Here is an 18,926-nt window from a genome sequence, read left to right as displayed (position 1 = left end):
AATAAGTCCATCGTTCACAGTGCAAAAACTTCAAGTCGAACTCCTAATCTGTTTTACTGGCTGCTGTAACCAGTAAAACAAGACAGCAACAGCAAGAAGACAAAGACTTCAAGACAGAATAGAAAGGCCACACAACTAAGGAAGTGCTCAATACTCCAAAGTACCACAAGAAAACAAGCTCAACACGCAGTATCTAATTCTGAGCTGGAATTCAAGGCAATTATTCTCATACTGATGCCAAAATTTCCATTATTAATGATATCATAGTGAATTTTCTGTTCGCAACTGTAAGTCCTTACATGAGCTGGATGGCTCTAACACTTGAGAAATCTGCATGCTTTTATCTATTCCAAGAGATTAAGCTCTTCCTGGAGATAGAAGTCTAAATATGAAGTCTTTTTACTGTTGTTTCTGACTTGCTGGTAAAATTGAGCAGCAGATATATATCACTGCTGTATCTAGTTGGCGGCACAGAAAGCTTCTAGTCTGAAGCACTACTAAAGCAAGTTCAGCTTTTGTTGTTTTGTTTTAGATTATTGATGAAATCTTCCTCACAGAAGGTGCAGTAAGCAGATAAATACTAAAGTTTCTAAGGGCTTGTTTTTAATTTACAGTTGATTAAGCAAAACTTGGCCAAACACTAAATTCATCATCTGCTTAGATGCTCTGTTAACCTGTCAACACATTTATACAATCTTTAATGCCAGTTATGTTTTCCAGGCGGCCATGAATAAAGCTTTGAGGAGAGCATACAAAAGATACAGATCAACTCAGTGGATCTAGGAGAAATACATGTGTAACACTGAGAGCAGGACCGCACATCCTAGGGATAAACCTTCTGTGTACATCAAGGCATCTGTTTCTCAAAACCCCCAGCGTATTAGACAAAACTCATGGCAGTAAAAGAAGACATTTCATTATTCCTCCCTACCGAAGTACTCTAAAATAGTATTTGTGTTAAAACATTTTTAATTGCTAGGAAAGCTAAGACAATCAGTGGAGAAAAATAACTCTTCTTAATAGTCAAGTATTACCAGATCTCTGATTTTCTGCATATGAAATCCAAAATGACAACTTCAAGTCTATAGATTGTACTTGTAAAATACTCAAGTTTAGAAAGTAGTTTTGCATTTTATTGACTCTTGCAGCATGGTGTAATTGGATACACAAAATGAAAGTATGGATTTCTAACTGTTACAGTAAAATTCAAACTTTTCCTTAAGAACCCTCTGGATTACAGAGAACTTAACATCTCTACATAGACTTAAATTACAAAACAGTTTTCTAGGGCAGTTTTGGAGAGAAACTGTACAGTAAATATGATTCTGAAAAGATCTACTATAATTAACAGTAAGGTTATTTTTTAGATGCTACTTGCGTCTTTGAAAACAAAATTTTCAGATGCTACTTGCCTCTTTGAAAACAAAACATATCCACAATTTTAAGACATAATGTAAATTCTCAAATGCTAACCCAGTTTCTCAAACATTTCTTGCAACTGCAAAGGCAAGAAACAAAGCTGGAAAGTGTAAAGCAGCTTTAAAAAGCATTCAAACTGCTATACTTTGTCTGATATTTGCTGTGAAAGAGACAACAAAACAGTTTTTCAGACAAACTAATTCCTAACACGGGTCAGGATTTTACAAGATTATTAGGAACTATTTTTTGGCTCCCATTTTTCAATTTGTGCCTAAAAGAAAGATCAAATTTATCTGAGAGAAATTTCATATCCAAAGTTATTACATGCTCAAGCCAGCTAAAGCAAAGAGCAGAAAGGGAAACCACATAACTTCACTGGCCAGCACTGTACACAGTACTATAATCTCTTCACATAACTTTGAAACTTAAAGAGATCAACATCCGAATTCAGATGAAGTGTGATTGGGAGGGCAAGGAGGAGAAGACACGCAGGAAGGACATATAGTGTCATTATAATAGAATTTTTAGTGTTAAGAACTTCTGGCTTTTGACCTCCATTTGAGAGTGAAAACATCTCACAAATTTTGGAAAAAAGCAAACAGCCAACTTAAGAGAGAAGAGTCTAGTTACGCGTAAGAAAAAATGATAAGTTATACAAAGCGTAAATCATATTCTGGAAGAACATGCCATAGTTGACTGCAACAAGCACTCCAGTCACTCCTCAGTGTTCATTTCTGGGTGTCAGAAGAAAAAGTAAGAGATGACAGTGAAGGCATAAAAGTGCAGCTGATTTCAATCCAACTCCTTTGTTTCATTTGAGTCTTTTTTTCCTTTATTCCTTCTTTTTCTTTTTTTAAATTTGAAGTGACAGAGACAGATGTTTTTCCAAAATTCTTTCCCCAAAATTTGCTCTAGATCAACAGGCATTAAAAACAAGTACTAGAACATCAGAATCCTACAATTACATAGGTTGGAAGGCACCTGGTCCAACCTTTTGATTAGAATAGGTCTGACTCAGGTAATGGCCTAGTTAGTTCAAGTTTTGAATGGCTCCAAAGACTGAGACTCCACAATCCCTTTAGGATCCTTTTCCAGTGTTTGATTATTCCTAAAAATTAATATTTAAAAAGGTCCCTTCTTCCCTTAAATTTTCAGTTTTGATGAAACTTCCAGCAAGTTTTATTAATTCTGCAATCAGACGGCTAGTATTCATTTTTAAGAAAAACATGCAGTGGACAGGCATTTTGTATGCATTTCAGAATATATTTCTATGTAAAAACAATTATCTTGTTTTAAAACAGCAGTAGCAGCAGCATTAACACACCTCAGTGTAGAGTTACCAACACCTAAGAAACTTAAGAGTTGCCAACAAAAGCCAGTCATGCCTTCCAACAATTTTGATATGGCAAATATATTTACCTTAACAAAATGATATTGAGAAATATTTATTCAATACCACAGAGAAGGGTGACTAGATATAGAGTAAGTACTCACTTTTCAATAAAGATCTCTACTCTGAAAGCAGAGTACTTTTCTATATGTCTGACAAAATCTGTATAAACAGACATCTTCAATTTTCCTTAAATGCAAGGTAAGACATTTTTATATGTAACAAATATCTAATATCAATTACAACAATAATAAAAATTATATGAAGTTATATTTTGTGTATATATATTCAGATGTTATGTACAAAGTCATAACAGTTTAATTAGATTTATCTTTACAAAATCTTCCTTTTGAAAAATGAGATAATTTGTAGGATTGTTGCTTTTAAATCTTACAGAAGTCCAACTCCATTACAAATCATAATTCTATATTAAAAAGAAAAGCAACACAGAATTAATTTCGGACCTCAGGACAATTTACAATAATCTGCATTTAAAACTTAAATGTTGCTTGCTTTCCTAAAGGGTTCTCAGACTATTAGAATTGAATATCAACACGACTTTTTCTTTGTAATGTCTAGAAGGAACACTTAGAAATCCACATGCATAACAATGCTTATATTCAAAAAGCAAAACAAGCAGATCTCCAACAAAGTTATGAAATACTTCTGATCCTTTCAAACCATGGTCAATGTAATTTTATATTTAATATTAATTTCAAATGAAGTGTAGTAAGAATACAACACCAGTGCCAATTTTTGTTTTTCAAAAAGGCCCAATTCAACTGCTGCTTTAATGACAAAAAATTGTTTTAAATTTTGATGTCATGGCTTGCAAACAGAAGTTTTTCTGTCTTTCTACATGTGCAAAAAAATCACACAGAGCAAACTCCATGTAGAGGCCTAGTACTAAATCTAGTATCTTGCCTGAAGGTTTGGTAGGACTATGAGTACTGAAGGCGGTAAGAGATTTGGAAAACCCCACACATTCCATGGAGAACACTACTACCTGCTGTGGGCTAGGCATTGAGAAGTGCCTACCTGCCAAAGAGAAAAAACATACTGTATTTGTAAAATGGGAAAATATTCCTGTTTTGAGAGAATCGGAAAGCTTTAAAAGGAACATTAAAAACTAGGCTTAAAAGTACTGAAAATGTTCTCTTTAAGATGAACTTAACCCACTCACATTACAGTAGTTTTGCTACTTGAAAACCTCATTTTAATAACATTCATTCCTGCCTCCTGCTCTGTTCTACACATTATCTATGCCAATAATTGCAGAACACTATTTCATTTTTTTAGAAAATGAAAAATATTTTAGAATATATTTTAGAAAATATATTGCATTATTACTGACCACAAACCACCTAAAGCAATTACTTTTAACCATTCAGCAGCCACATTCTCTTAAAAATACCCAGACGACAAATATAAGTAAAACAATAGAACTAACCACTTTTTGTCTTTAATTGCACTTGTCCTCTGCTGGGTGTATGAGCTCCTCCTCCAAAGATAGCAGACCACATTTTGTTGTTCAGTGGATGAGCCATAATCCTGTACAACTCATTGCTAGAATGTGTTGCCAGGCCATGGATGAACAGACTCAGATAGACTGCAGTCAGAATTTCACAAAGTAAAACTGTGAGGCCTGGCTGGGCTTCCTCACCAGCAGAATTCAAGAGACGTATTAGAGCTGTTATTCCTGTTTAAAAATAAAAGCATATATGTATGTGTGAACATACTCTGGAATATCATGGGTATTTTGACTGACACTTTATTATCTTCTAGTGTAGAAAAATTCTAAGCTTTAGAGGCAACTGAAAACTTCAGAAGAGGCACGCTATTTACCTTTACCACGTTTTTTAGCAACAGAAAGCAATATGAATCAACTTAACTTAGTGAATAACCAGAATTACCAGGTTACAGATTTTGAAAAATGAAGATAAAATGTTATTATAACAACTTATTTTTTTACCACCTAGCTGTTACTACTAGGAGGTCCAAGCATAGCTACGTGTCGTACAGTAGATGCAGATAATTCAGTTTTCCTTAAGAGGAAAGAAAGAAATCAACTCGAGATACCTGGCCACTGAGCAGGTGCCGTATTGGGAGTCACTGTTTCTTCTAAGCTTGTTGTTCTTAGGGAATGGCGCTGAGTTAATAGCACTGTCTGATACACTGTTCCAGTGAACTGATTTGCTTGAAATGAGCTGTGAAACAGAAAAGTAGGATGTTGTATTTATAAAAAATGGTTATGTTTAAAAGTATTAAAGTGATAGCCCTTTCTAGATGTTGGCACATGTGGGCACTACCTTCTGATGTGCTATTATCTCATTACCACAGTGAGAAACTGTGTTCACCATTCTCTAAACAGCACTTTTCATTGACATTTACCTGTAGCTGTGGCCATCACAAAGACATTGGTAGATGCAAGCAGAGAGTGACGCTGCTAAGGTATGCATTACATATATCTGTAAGACAAAATTTTATAGAACATATCATACTCAAGAACAACAGTATTAAGTGCCATTGCCTATAAAGCACACAGATTTGTAGTAGCAAAACAAATACTGAACACAGAAGGTACAAGTAGTTATGCCAGAAAACCACTTAGAAAGCCACCTTGTCTTCTGAACTCATTCTAGATAAATCAACTAATTTTACATTGAAAGGGAGGGACAAGCCCTCAAGCCCTCACTGTCTCCATCAGCCCATAATCACAAATCAGCTCTAGTTGCAATGTATTCAATTAAGAAACAGCATCATGTTAAACCTCTATACAACAGCCATAAATGATTTTACCCTAACACAGTAGCAATATGCTGGCTCAGAATACAAACGTTTGCTTCTGAACAAAAACCATAATATAGCTTGATTTGTGACCAATTCTTGTGCAGCTCTCAGACACACACGCAATTTACTCAGTATCGCAACGATCACTATTTCTATCACAGCTGACACTTTTCTTAATATATCACAAAACACACTTATGTGAGAAAAATAGTTGATCAAAAAGCTTGTTAAAAACTGCACTGTTATACTTGTGTGTTTCCTCTGAAATGACACAGAATAGGAACTGAGTGATCTCACAATGTTCTCTAGAAATCCCCAGTAAAAGTAAACATAATTTGGGCCCTATCATATACAAAATTTCAGGAAAGATTTAACCTAACACTAGGTTCAGTTTCAGTCCAAGGTTAGATACAGAAGAAATCTTACAGAAATATAATTTTAAAAAAGGCTACTATTTTATGTCTATGAACACACAAACCATTTCTCAAAAAAGAAGGAGTTTACCACACTTTGCTGACAGCATTAATACTTCAAAACTTAATTCTGCTTAGGTCTAGGACTGAAGTGCAAAGTTCACTATTAGTATAACAGAAGTAATGATCATATTGTCGTAAAGATAAACATGACACTCTCGGTAGCAGGTAGTACAACACGTTTTTCATAACAGATGTCAACTTGGACAAATATCCAGCCCTGAGAAAGGCCAATACCTTCAGCTTGTTGAACCAGATGCTCAGCACCTCAACAATAAGTAATAATCAGGGACCATTACTTTAGCTCAGGATAAGTTCTACAAAAATATTTATGTTCCACAGTTTTATAACCCAGGTAGGCACATCAGAATGTTTTCATGCTGCCAGAAAAAGATTCATGACTTCAGCAAACCAGACAAAGACAACAACAACAAAGCCAAAGAACTTTAAAAAAAATACACACCTTGTTATCCTGAGTATCGGGATGAGGTGGTGAATCAAGGTTTATTATGGCATGTAATATATCATGAGTTAAGTTACCAAGATGTAGCAATGGATTAGCCACCACTGTTTTGGCACTAGCTGTGCAAGCAAACAGCAGAGGTACGGAGCTTTGGTCTGGTAGAGGGCTAGAAGGTATCTGTATTGATTGTTCCTGAAAACAAGCAAGAAACACACACATACTAAGTTACAGTACAGCTTCCTAAAGAGAACAGAAGTTTTGAAAGAGGAGAAGGGGATTCTAAACAACAAAAAATCCTCATGACTGACAGAAAACACAACGTATTGAAAACAGTGTTATGTGTATTACGAAACAGGTGCATGCTACAATAGGAAAACTTCAATAATAACATAAAACACATTAAGAAAATCTACAACAAACCTGAAGCAGAGAAAGCACAAACTAAGTTCCTCCACGTACCTGTTGAGATTCCTGCAACAGCAGAATTAATTCCATTCTGACAGATGCCAAACCTCCACCGTGAGAGCCATGAAGTATACAGTAACTAAGGAACATTCTTAGGAGAGACTGGTATTTCAGAAGCCACTGACGTCTTTTCTGAAAATCTTCTTTCTGCAGCATATTTTTTTGCTGGTCAGCTAAGTCTTCAGTGTTTTCTTGTAACAGAGCTTCTTCTGGCACCACACTAATCCCTGACTGTATCTCTTCTACTTCAACATTATAGTCGCAGGTCTTTTGAAGAGCTACCACTTCTCTTTCAAGCCACTGATAAAGCTGATACCTCAACTTCCCACCATCTACCTCATAACCAGTTGACAGTGTACGAAGCTCTACAGTAAGAATTTTCAGGCACGCTCTAAACTTCAGCTGTGCTGAAATTATATCTTCTGATGGACTTAAAATATCTTTGTCATCAACTACACTAAAAGATTCTGTGTAGCTAGAACTTATTGCATATGATTTTTCAGTCTTCTTCAGGGGTTTTAGCTCTTTCATTACCAGGGAAGAATCTTCACTCTCATCACTTTCATCGGTATCTGATTGGAGCTTCAATGGTTCATCTTGGAATACCACACTTGACTGACTCCAGTCAAAGGAAAGTGTTGAACTTGAATGTTTTCCTGATGAGCAATCTGAAGATGAACCTAGACCATTCAATACTGGCTGTGACCAATCAATACTGCAAGACTGGTCTTTCGTTTCCAACTCTTTAACTGGAGAAGATGGTGAGAAATCTTTAGAAGTATCCATTAAACTAGGGGATCTACAGAATGACTTTGACCTCTTGACAACTTTGGGCATCTTCGATAACACTTCTAAGGCCAACATAGGGCAACCAGCTTTCAGATGAGCATATGCTGTGGTGAAAAAGAGCCGTCTTTCGCCTAGGTTGATTTTGTCAGCTAATCCATTTTCTACTGTCAGGCAAATATGTGTGGAAGATGTATCAGAAGAGCCAAAATGACGTCTCAACAAGAGAGGATGTGTTCTTAAGTAGTTATAGAAGTTAAACACTGCAGGGTTACAACTTGACAAGCCATTTCCTTCATCTGAAAAGATATTACATCATGAGGAAAATTACTGTTCTGTATGAAAGAACTGATCTGCAAAGTTCTTCCCAAGGACTAAAAGCTACAAAACACCATGTATTCCAGACTCTCCTATGAAACTGTGCAATCAGAAATTTCTTCCTAGGTTGTGATGGAGTCAAATTGACTAACAAAGGTAATTTGTCTCCTCATCTTTAGGCTGGTGCCAGAAAAATAGCTGCATAACTGCAAGGTCATTCTCATTATCCTGATATTCACAACCTTAACGATAAACTAAGTATCCATTCATGGGATACAGAATAACAGCACAGCCATCATATTTAGGATAAAACCCACATATATTGCTGCAGCAGACCATTTATTAGCAACAATGAGCAGCAGCATCTGGTCTTGTTCAGACTATGCTTTAAGAAACTACTACTTAAATGATCAAATACTTAAAACCAACCTAACAGGCAAAATACTCATATTCTTACCTCCTTCATCTTCAACAGAATGCCTAATCAAAGTGTCAAGAGCCTTGCTATAATCTTCCAAAATCCAGTAAGCCATACTTCGCAGAAAAGGGTCAGAGTGCATGTTTCCTGAGCTCTCTTTTCCAGGAAACGCACTTCCCAAAATTCTCTTCTGTAGTACAGACTTGTAAGTACTAGATACTTCAAATTCTGATTCATAAAGTCTTGATATTACAAGAGCCAACTGAATGTCATTCAGTTTTTCAAGGCAGACCTAATTGAAAATAAATATATTCATGAGACCAAACATTATAATTTCTCCTCTGGTTAAAATGATCACAAGACAGGAAGTGACATAAATTTGTTCACACTGACATAAGTAGGTGTATCAATTCCGTAAAAAAATTATCAGGAACTATGCAGAACTGCTGTGGCCAACTGTTACATACAATACCTCATTTGCAGTTTCTTCAGTTTAAGCCTGACATGACAATAGATCCTTGAAATCAACTGGCGTCAATAAATCACGGTCAGTGTGCACATGCCATCTCTTGGAGCTGGAGATGTTGGTTACAAAGCTTTATAGAACAAATCATTCACTATCAGAAATATTAATTTCCTCCCATCTTTTCAATTCAAACAGGCCCAGAAAATACTTTTTTTTGGTAAAGGGATTCCAGGGTCAATCCTCATCACTACCAAAAAGCCTTCATTTTCAGATCTGGCACTTCCTAAGGAAAAACTATTTTGCCTTTATACAAGACAGAGCAGACAATCAGAAAGCAAATTAACGGTAGGTAGGCCTCTCAGTGTTATTATGGAGAAATTAACCATGGGACATTTTAGTATCACTAATATGAGAGCTAAAACAGAACCAAAATGTAAAGATCAAGGATTTGTAAATTGTCATTAATTTGGAGCAGAGGGTGGGGAGGGAAAGAACACAACGCAACTAGAATCTTCAGGGGTCATACTAGTGCAAAATGCGAGTCACATTCAATATATGAGTAAGTTTAGGAGAATGTAACAGTCTTAAACAGAAGTTTATTACTTCATTACCTCCACTGCGTCTTTTAAGTGTCCTGCCAACAAGAAAAACGCTGCAGAATGTTCAAAACGCTGTTTGCCAAGCAAAGAAAAAGCATTCTTTAATGCTGCTTTACGCCATCTGTCCTCAGTAAAGTTGTTTCCAAAAAACTGTGTCATTTTAGCATCTTTTTGAGACCTGCATATTGAACATAATTGACAAAAATATTATGTTTTACTAGATTATGGCTCTTAATTTTCTCAGATGCCAGCAGACATTCACACAGATTTTTTTCCATTAGGAAATGCAAAAGCTCTCACCACACTGGGAGCACAGGAGGCTTCCTTTTGTTATTTAAAGATAACAAAAACTTTAGTAAATACAAAAACTACTGGTATTTTCAGTTAATGTGATACAAACCCAGAAAAGCTCATTTTTCCCCGGTGAGGTCTTAAAAGTAAGTGACAAGGCAAAGTAATTTAAGAAGTTTGCAAGTTGAATGTTATATTATCAAAAGCAGTTTAAAAGACAGACTGATTTCAGTCCTCTGAACTTAAAGTAAAATTTGTGACAAAAAACACTTTCAGAAAAGATAGCCATGTTGTTCTACACACTATGTAAGCCGTCCTCAAAAGTAAAGCAGAATTACACAGATTTAAATTACAGTAGATTTGAGACTAAAACTTTAAGCATCTACCTTCAGAAACAGCACCTAATTTATCCTAATAAATACAGGAAGATTCAAAACTACTCATTCAATGTAGTGACTAATAGAGAAATTGAATCTGAGTTTTCAATGGTAATACTTGTGCTTCTTTTGGATTAATATCATTATCAACTTTCTTCCCAAACCACCTCAGACTATGAAATGCCATGTAAGATCTTGCATGTCTCCTACCTGTATAACCCCCAGATCACAGCCTTCTTTTTCATGGCGAGGTAAAATATGGCTGCATCAAGTGGATCATTATTTCGCTGAAAGGCTGCTTTAGCCACCTGTGAATACAAGTTTAACAGGGAAAAAAAAAAAAACCACTAAAGTTTACACAAATCTTAAACAGGATACTTGTAGCTTTGGGTATCCCATGTCCCACAGTGCTTGGAAGTCCTCTTTAATATAGGATCCATCCTCTCACTATGAGTCTGAGACAAGAACATGTGAAGATATCGCAGCTCGAACTCCTTGCTTTTGTTTGGTATCACTTAGCTAATACTTTCCCAGTTCTAAAAGCTTTTTGGCAGATGAAATAGGAATGTCTATACCTGAAATCAGTCCCTGAAATCACAACAAAATTAATCTATTAGTTGCTCTGGTAATCAAAGGACAGAGGGAGTCTCGAGGAACAGGCTGAGACCAGTCACAACAGGAGAAAAGTTGTTTATAGGAAATTACTTTTGGAGGTCAGAAAGGAAAAAGGGGTAAGTGCCAGCAAGAACAGATTGAGGCCCATGTAAGGCAACCTCAAATGCAGATCTTGAATTCCTGGGATTTTTTTAAAACACAAGGAAGGTAAGTTTCACAAAGTGAGGATTAATTGCCAAAGACTGAAAAGTAAAAGTAGAGACATGCATTTTACCACTTTGTGTTCTGTAATCAAAGTTATCTCATGCATGTTATTTTCTAACTCAATGCACTTGGCTTTTCCAAGAGCTTAAAATAAACGGTAACGAGATTAGGCTTACTGCCACTGTCTGTGGTTATTAACACACATACTTGGAAAAAAAAACCCTCAAACAATCCAAACCCACAAAAACCACCCCCCCAAAAAAGCCAAACCAAAATAACAGGCTTTGTTATTATGGAAATATATAAATGTACAAGACAGATGTACAGTATCTTGGTTGACCCCTTTCCTGACAGGTTTCTAAGGAGAACTTTTTTCCTGTAACACATTTCATAATTTTACTATAAAAAACAAGTATATGCTCAATCTGCACCTTCGGCATCCACAGTAAGCACTATACATTGCCACCTTCAAAATGCAATATCTAAAAGCCCCAAATGTATTTCACACTGGAATTTGAAACCTAGATAAATACAAAAGTTCACATTCATACAGTAAACTGTATGTACAAAAAAATATAGCACAAAATTTCCAGAAACAGTGAATATATGTAAAATTTTAAAACCACATAAACAGAAGGTAAAACACATTTGAAAAAAGTTTGGTAAATTTGCTTCAGAATGCAACACTTACCTTTTCTATACATTTCCGCAGGCTATGGATGTTTCGAACCCACCATCCTATACCCATAGCTCGAAGTTCTGACCACGTTGGATCTCCTTTCTGCACTGCCGGCAGCATGCTCAGTAGTTCTTCCTCCGCTACTGAATGAAATGCCCATGCAAAATGACTAGTAGACAAGCCTGCAAAATAAGCAATTAAAAAACAAACAAAAACCAAAACAACATTAGTTTGGATTTTAAATGAATTGCTGAAGAGGCAACAGGAATTTAAGACTATTTGTAAGCACTGCATTCCAAATTTTTAAGAAAGGTCATAGAGATAAAAACATTTTTTTCATCTGTGAACTTTTCATGTGAGGTTGCAAAGAACAGAGCTACTGACTAAAGCTTATACTTGGTGGCATGAAGATTAGCCACGATACAAAGTGCAGCATATTGACTAAACTTTTCAAAGCTTTGAAAAGGTAGGTTGACTGTTTTGAGTTGGACTAGAAAATGCATAGCTTCAGATAATCACAGTAGAAAACAGGTTGGAGGATAGAGATACTAATGAAAAGAACGGTCACATGAGGACAAGAGCCACAGCTAAGCAGCAGCACAGCTGGCAATGGATAACTGAACCTCTAGAGGAGGGCCAAGAAACGCTTCTTTGCAGAGAGGCACACTCAGTGGTACCTCTGCAGATGCCCCGAAGGCACCTCTTACTCTCACCAATTTCTGAGCTCAGCAGAAGCAGAAGTATCTCAACTAAAAGTACTCCATCAGAGAGCTAACTCAACAGTACTTTTTTTGTGGCAGTTCTGGCAAATTCCAGTCTGATGCAGCTGAGAAGCAGGTGACAATGAGATCAGAAATGCCATCAACCTTCATGATGACTAATGAAAGGGTAAAGAAGAAATCACAGTCCTTTAAATTTGATCAGGTGTAATCAAATCCATCACACTCTGTTGCCTGCAGTATCAGGTTGGAACTCCTTAAAACAGTACTAAAGAAAACTATTTGAAATAGTCAATCAGGTAATTCCTGTATACATACGACAAAAACATTAAAGTCCGAGTAGACTGCAAGAGATTATTTTTTTTCCTAGTATGCATTAAAAAAATAAGTAAATACTCTATTTTCTACTGCATTATTTCCTCAGAGGGTTATCAGAACAACGTGGTACTAGAAATGCTAGTTCTTTTGAGGAAATAGAAAAAAAATAAACCAAAAATTGTTAAGAAGAAAAATCACTTCAGTTCCAAGACCTCTACCTAAAACAAACCAGACATTTTTTGCACTGGCATATATTCGTATTGAAGAATATTACTTTTAAAAATCATGACAAAACTCATTGATTCTGCAAAGGCACATCAACATCACAGCAATCCTACATACAGCCATGTCACTAGGACTTCATCTCATCCAACAAAATACATCAGTTACCTTGGTGAAGCAGTTGAGCTCTGTGTACAGGAGGAAGTGAAGTTGTTAAAAATGTGTGAAGCCGAACAGCCAATAAAAATTTCAAACCACACTCATCAAGAGTTTCTCCACCTGGAATGAAATATTTTAAATGTATTTTACAGAAACTACTACTAATAGCCATTGGGTGTCTTAACAAAAGAAATACTTTACAATTCTGTAACTACTGATGCTTTAAATTCGTGAATATCACAGCTTAATTCGTAATTCTTCCCTTCAAGGAAAGGGAAAAAGGAAAATTTCAGATATAAAGTTTTGCAGTTGTTCTTAATGCAACGTTATTATACAATAAAATCCATAAACTTATTCTCAATTTCTCTATGTAGTGCAAACATTGGCCATTAAGAAAATTGTCTCTTCAAAAGTGAGTTAGAAACAATTATGGTATGCAGATTGACGGATTAACACTGACACTAACTGTTAGTAATGATGTTATTAGAGCCTGAAGTCTTGAAATTTAGTTAACAGTACATACTGTGATGGCACAGTAAATACTATAGGCTTTACTATAAAACAAAACTATGAAATGGTTTCATAAGCTATAAAAGTATTCCAAAATAGGAAAAACTCCCATAATAGGTTGGAAGTACAGTAGTATATCTAACTTGGAAGAGACACTTTACCCTGATTTCTGTCTCTGCTTTCTCCAATGTCAGTACTGGTAGTAGCAATTGTATCTGCCAAGGCCATCAATGACATCTGCTCCATCCTAGTCAGACCTGGCAAGCTTGAATGAAGCAAGTGACGAGAAAGAACTTGAGCATGCTCTGGTCCAAAGTAAGTTGGGCTATACTGAGAAAGATCGATGACTTCTTGTTTCGAATTGTCTTCATCTGCATCAAATGTAACAAGTTCGTCTGTATTTACAGCAGTACTTTGAAAGAGATCTTCATAGTTGTCACTGGGCGTATCTTTTTTATTTTGACTACTTTGATTATTAGACTTCTCTGAATGAGATGAATCGTCATCCGCAGCAAGCAAAGCATACAAAGGCAACGGTGGGACAGAATCTATTTCAATGTAGTCCGTAGTCTCAGTTTTGCTGAACGTTTTGGGATCTCTTGCAGTACTCCCACTAGCACTGATAGTCAGAGATCTGAGCCTCTTATCATGATTAGGTTCAGATTCATTTATGGCAACAACTTCTCCAGCAATGCACTTCACCAGGTGGGACAGAATGGCTTTTGCTCTACGTACTTTACCAAGATCCATGAGTTCCAACAGCTGATATGGATGGTACTGAGGTAAAGTGGGAGACAATGCATGAGCTGCTTCAAAAAGACCAGAATCTTCCATTTCCACAGACAGATTGCAGGCAGATCTTTTCCCACTAAGTTTCTGTGCAAGGCTGGTCATAGATCTGGTCAGGGTTCGCTTTGGTGGATGCAGACCTGAGACAGCTGACTGGCTTTGTTTCATTAAGCTACTTATAAACAGCATACTTCCACTGTAGGAATCTGCGCTAACTAGTTCCTGCTTGGAAGGAGATTGCCACTGGGAATAAACATGCATTTCACAATCCATTCCTACTACAAGAATGCCATCACGCACCCAAGACAAGGAAACTGGGAAAGGAGGTGACCCTTCTACAGACGAAACTAAGTCAACACAACGCAGCAGAACAAACCTAGAAAGGGTTGTAGCCTTCATACTAACACTATGGGAGAATGCTACAATCTCCTTACCATTCTGTTCTTGCATTTTCCCAGACAGTTGACCAAACATGTAAAGTTTTGATCCAATTCCCACTGTTAGAATATGTGAACCATCTTCCCTAGACATCCAATCTAAGTGTACCAAGTGTTTAGCGCTGGGCATACTCCCACTGTGAGACAGAGAAATGTCTTGTTGGGTGTATGCCACTAAATTACTATCAATACTAACACCAGACTCCGGCATGGTGCCTATCTCATCTAAATGAAGAGTCTGTTCTAGAATCCAAGAAGAACCCCCTGTAGACTCACATTCAAAAATACTAACATGCATTATAAAATCTTGAGAAAGATTACTATTTTTAGATGTTGCCTGCTGATATGCTACTGCTAATCTGTTCGTGTGTGCACAACTAACTTCAGCTGGCCTTCCTGGAACAGTAATAGCACTACTACTGAGAAGTCCATCCTCAATAAATAATGGCCATTCTTCCCACACATATGCAACATCACTCTGTGCATTACTATATTCTGGCATGGAAGAAGTTGATGATTCAGTGGTAACTCTGCATCTCCAGAACCGAACTTTTCCATCAGAGCATGAAGTAGCCAGCAGATAAGGTGCACGACAAACAGGATATATGGAAGAAGAACTCAGGTGTCCTAAAATTAAGTTAAAGATGTTTTTACTGGGGGAAATATTAAAAACAAGCAAAAAAAGTAATTTTTATTCATGTTTTACTCTTCTGAAACAAACAAACAAAAAAAATACTAACAGTTCTTCAAAGAGGGTTGCTTGCAGGGCTTCACAAAGGAGACAAAGTGACAAAAATACTATGAAGCCATTTTACATCTCCATTTCATGCTCTAGAGAGGACTCAAATTACATTATTTTAAACTGCACATTAATATCCATCATCTCTCCCACTAAACAGAATTTCCCAATCAGAAATCCTAAGTTATAAAATCTTTGTAAAATATTTTTTTAAAGATTACTTATGGAAGCCTTAAAATTTAAGTACAGATCCTACAAAAAAGCCCATGAATCAAATCTATATTTCTACAATTCCCTTTACTGCAAGAATTTGGAATTTGATAAATGTTATAACTTAAAGAAAAGTTTTATTGTAGTAATAGTTCCAGGATCAAGATATAAAGTGAGGGGAGTAAGATTTAGTAAATCCTTTTAGATCCACCTATGGGGTTTTAATTTTAACAACAAATACAGATTACTATTACTTTGTTTCTGTTTTAAGACCAAAGTGAGAAAGGATTCCTTTTTTTATTCTTTAAAAAAAAGTTACGAACCTGCTGATGGCTTTACACTTATTATCTCTACTCCTTCTGGCAAATTTAACTCTTGACTATACACCATTTTGGAAGACAGAGTAAGCCAGCTGGTGCTCTGAAGGTTTGCTCTACAGGCCTGATACTTTTGAGCGAAAGGCGATTGTATCTTCTCCGGATCTGGTGAAGAATACAATTCTTCTGATCGTGTTGCTGCTTCAGTTGCATTTGAATCAATCTTCTCATCTGAAAAAGCTGCATTGTTAATTTTAAAAAGTCAATGATTTCTTTTAACCAAAGAAGTAATTTTACTCACTTTAAAATTTCCAAAAAGAAAGATAAAACATCGCTTAAATTTTTCTTCTCATTTTAATGTGTTCCCACATTCTGATTTAAAGAGAAATGCAAGCAAGCTCAGATTAAATACTTCTGAAATTCTAGAACTGCTGAGAAGTTACAGCTTTAAACATTTCATATTTAAACAATCAGACTGTAACCAGAAACACTAAAAATGTAGAGGTATGCATGTGGTTACTAATGAAATTTAACACTTTATGAAGCACAAAATAACTGTAGCCAAAGAAAATTGAATTGTGTTTAATATGTGTTGTCTTACCATTTGAGGAAAGGCATATTTCAGAGAACATTTGTTAATATTTCCTTAAAATGTAGGATCTTGGAGATCACGCAACACAAATGCTTAGTTACTTTTTTTTTTTTTAAAATAAAACTCAACAGTTGAAGTCTGAATGTGATGGATTTGGACCAAGAAAATTGCCTATAGGTTGGCTGAGAAGCCATACTGGTCATGTCCTCATCATATTAGGTCAGAACGTTTGGGTTTTATTGTTCTTACCAACTTACAAGATAACTGTAAACATACTTAAAATAACTGATGAAATTCTGTCTTTGATAGCAACGGTTAGACCAAATCGTTTATTCTTAATGACAGAAATACACATTACAACAGATTCTGCTGGTATGTGGTAAATGCCAGACCTACGTTTTCTTTAAATCTTTACAGGTAAACACAAAACTACTGAAGTATCTCTTAGCTTACTTTAGAAGTTTTACAGGTTTTGTGGTAGTTGGGTAGTCTGAAAGGGAACGAGCAGATTTTGGAACTTCAAAATTGTTCAAAGTTGTAAATGTATCTCTGATGTTTAGAGTACAGTCCAGTTTTGAACTTATGTGTAAATTTGAAAACTGCAGAACAAAAACTTCTGATGAGAAAAACATCTGAACTGTTACGCTATATTAAAATCAAATACATAAATTTGCCCTCAGTATGCGCAAAAAATACCAAACTTTGGGCTGAAAAGCTTCATCACTCTGAAGATTAAGAAGTAATCACGAAAGAATGGGTTGTGATGAAAGCTTGTAATCAAAGAATTATGATTCTTTTAAAAAAGCTGAAATACAATTTAGAATATGCTGAATAGCAAATATATTCATGAGACTGGTTTTTTTGTAAACAGAAAATTCAAGAAAGAGGGCTTACCTATTGAGACAGGAATTGACTTCAAATGTAAATGCCACATATGTAGTAACGAATGGTTTTGAGTATACTCTATTACTATTAGATAGAATTTTTCAGAAAATCCGTTCTGCTTGTTTCCTGTTGAAATTCAAACCAGGAAGATCTTATAAGTTATTCATCTGAAAGCAGAACTAGATCTTGCTGACTAGCAAATACTCATAATTAAGCTATTCTGAACCAATATTGAAATGCAATGATCTGTCTGACTACATTCAACTCTGTTGTGTTAGTTTTCTCAGTATTTCACCACAAGCAATAGCACTACAATTACGGGTACATATATGAAGAACTGTCAATATTTTCTTTCAGAGAATACAATTTATTTACCTGAATTTGCTCTGTTTAAAGTTAAATCCCATAACATACTGTCTGCTCTACACCTTTGTGTTTTACGTGTTTGACTCGTACAGTTTCTTAATTAGCTGTTAGTGACAATTGTAACAGTCAAGACAGTGAGCTAGAGGGAGTTTTGGCCTATGTTACTATGCAACATTTAGACTTTGTCCCACAACTCCACTTTTATCCAGCATTCCCTTCATTATTGCAGATGAACTGGTATCACAAACTTCACACTGCCCTTCTTCCAATGCATTATTTCACTGTACAAAATAAAGCAAAATTGAGATGCCTATATAACACAAATTCTGATCCACCGCACCAATATAACTTACTCCAGAGCAATTTGGGTCTGCCTTAAGACATACAAATCACGCATTACTTATTCTGTTGTATTATATAGTTGCATTTTGGGGAATTTGTATGCCCTGCCATTTATTATACTACACAAGGCCTGAGGAGCAGTATTTACCTGATGTAAAGGGTGAATTTCCATCATGAAAGGGTGCAATAAGCTTTGTCTATGTCATATCCTACAGCTATACACTCCATGTCTAAAACCCTTTTCCCCCTTATGTAAAAAAAGGTATCAGCAATGGAATGCTTAATTCAGTACATAACGGATATCTCGTGATTTAAGCTACTTTATATAACATTTGGTTGCACAGTACTCTTAAAAGGAAGTGAAACACCCATGAGTTTCACTAGACTAGATTTTCTTTGGAGAAAAAAAAAAAATCCTTACCAGAGTCTGATAAATTGTTCTTCTTTTCTAGTATTTCATTCTCCTGGTTATTTAAAATGAAGTCTTCTTGAAAAACATGGAATAACTGTGTCTTCCTGCCATGCTAAGTAAGTAAGAACACACACAAGTGAACACCATGGAATGCAC

General features: G+C 35.9%; 1 protein-coding gene across 8 annotated transcripts in view; it reads right to left on the bottom strand.

The window, feature by feature from the left end:
- DMXL1 (Dmx like 1) overlaps nt 1–18,926 on the bottom strand; it is a 78,141-nt gene that overhangs the window by 24,157 nt on the left and 35,058 nt on the right. For 3 of the 8 annotated variants that reach the window (XM_054054120.1, XM_054054122.1, XM_054054127.1), the window contains exons 15-29: nt 18,780–18,882; nt 17,660–17,776; nt 16,180–16,413; nt 13,843–15,534; nt 13,181–13,291; nt 11,766–11,935; nt 10,466–10,563; nt 9,600–9,765; nt 8,562–8,814; nt 6,995–8,085; nt 6,536–6,727; nt 5,201–5,277; nt 4,889–5,016; nt 4,260–4,508; nt 3,734–3,847 (exon numbers count right to left, since the gene is read on the bottom strand). In XM_054054120.1, the coding sequence (XP_053910095.1) occupies nt 3,734–3,847; nt 4,260–4,508; nt 4,889–5,016; nt 5,201–5,277; nt 6,536–6,727; nt 6,995–8,085; nt 8,562–8,814; nt 9,600–9,765; nt 10,466–10,563; nt 11,766–11,935; nt 13,181–13,291; nt 13,843–15,534; nt 16,180–16,413; nt 17,660–17,776; nt 18,780–18,882 (4,795 nt within the window). The remainder of the gene's footprint in view (nt 1–3,733; nt 3,848–4,259; nt 4,509–4,888; nt 5,017–5,200; nt 5,278–6,535; nt 6,728–6,994; nt 8,086–8,561; nt 8,815–9,599; nt 9,766–10,465; nt 10,564–11,765; nt 11,936–13,180; nt 13,292–13,842; nt 15,535–16,179; nt 16,414–17,659; nt 17,777–18,779; nt 18,883–18,926) is intronic. The other 5 variants (XM_054054123.1, XM_054054124.1, XM_054054128.1 and 2 more) reach the window with 5 other exon arrangements.

This window comes from Cuculus canorus, chromosome Z (assembly GCF_017976375.1).
Source record: "Cuculus canorus isolate bCucCan1 chromosome Z, bCucCan1.pri, whole genome shotgun sequence".
NCBI classification, from domain to species: domain Eukaryota; kingdom Metazoa; phylum Chordata; class Aves; order Cuculiformes; family Cuculidae; genus Cuculus; species Cuculus canorus.
The sequence above is the reverse complement of the archived record's forward strand: the minus strand, read 5'-3'. Positions and strand labels throughout refer to the sequence as shown.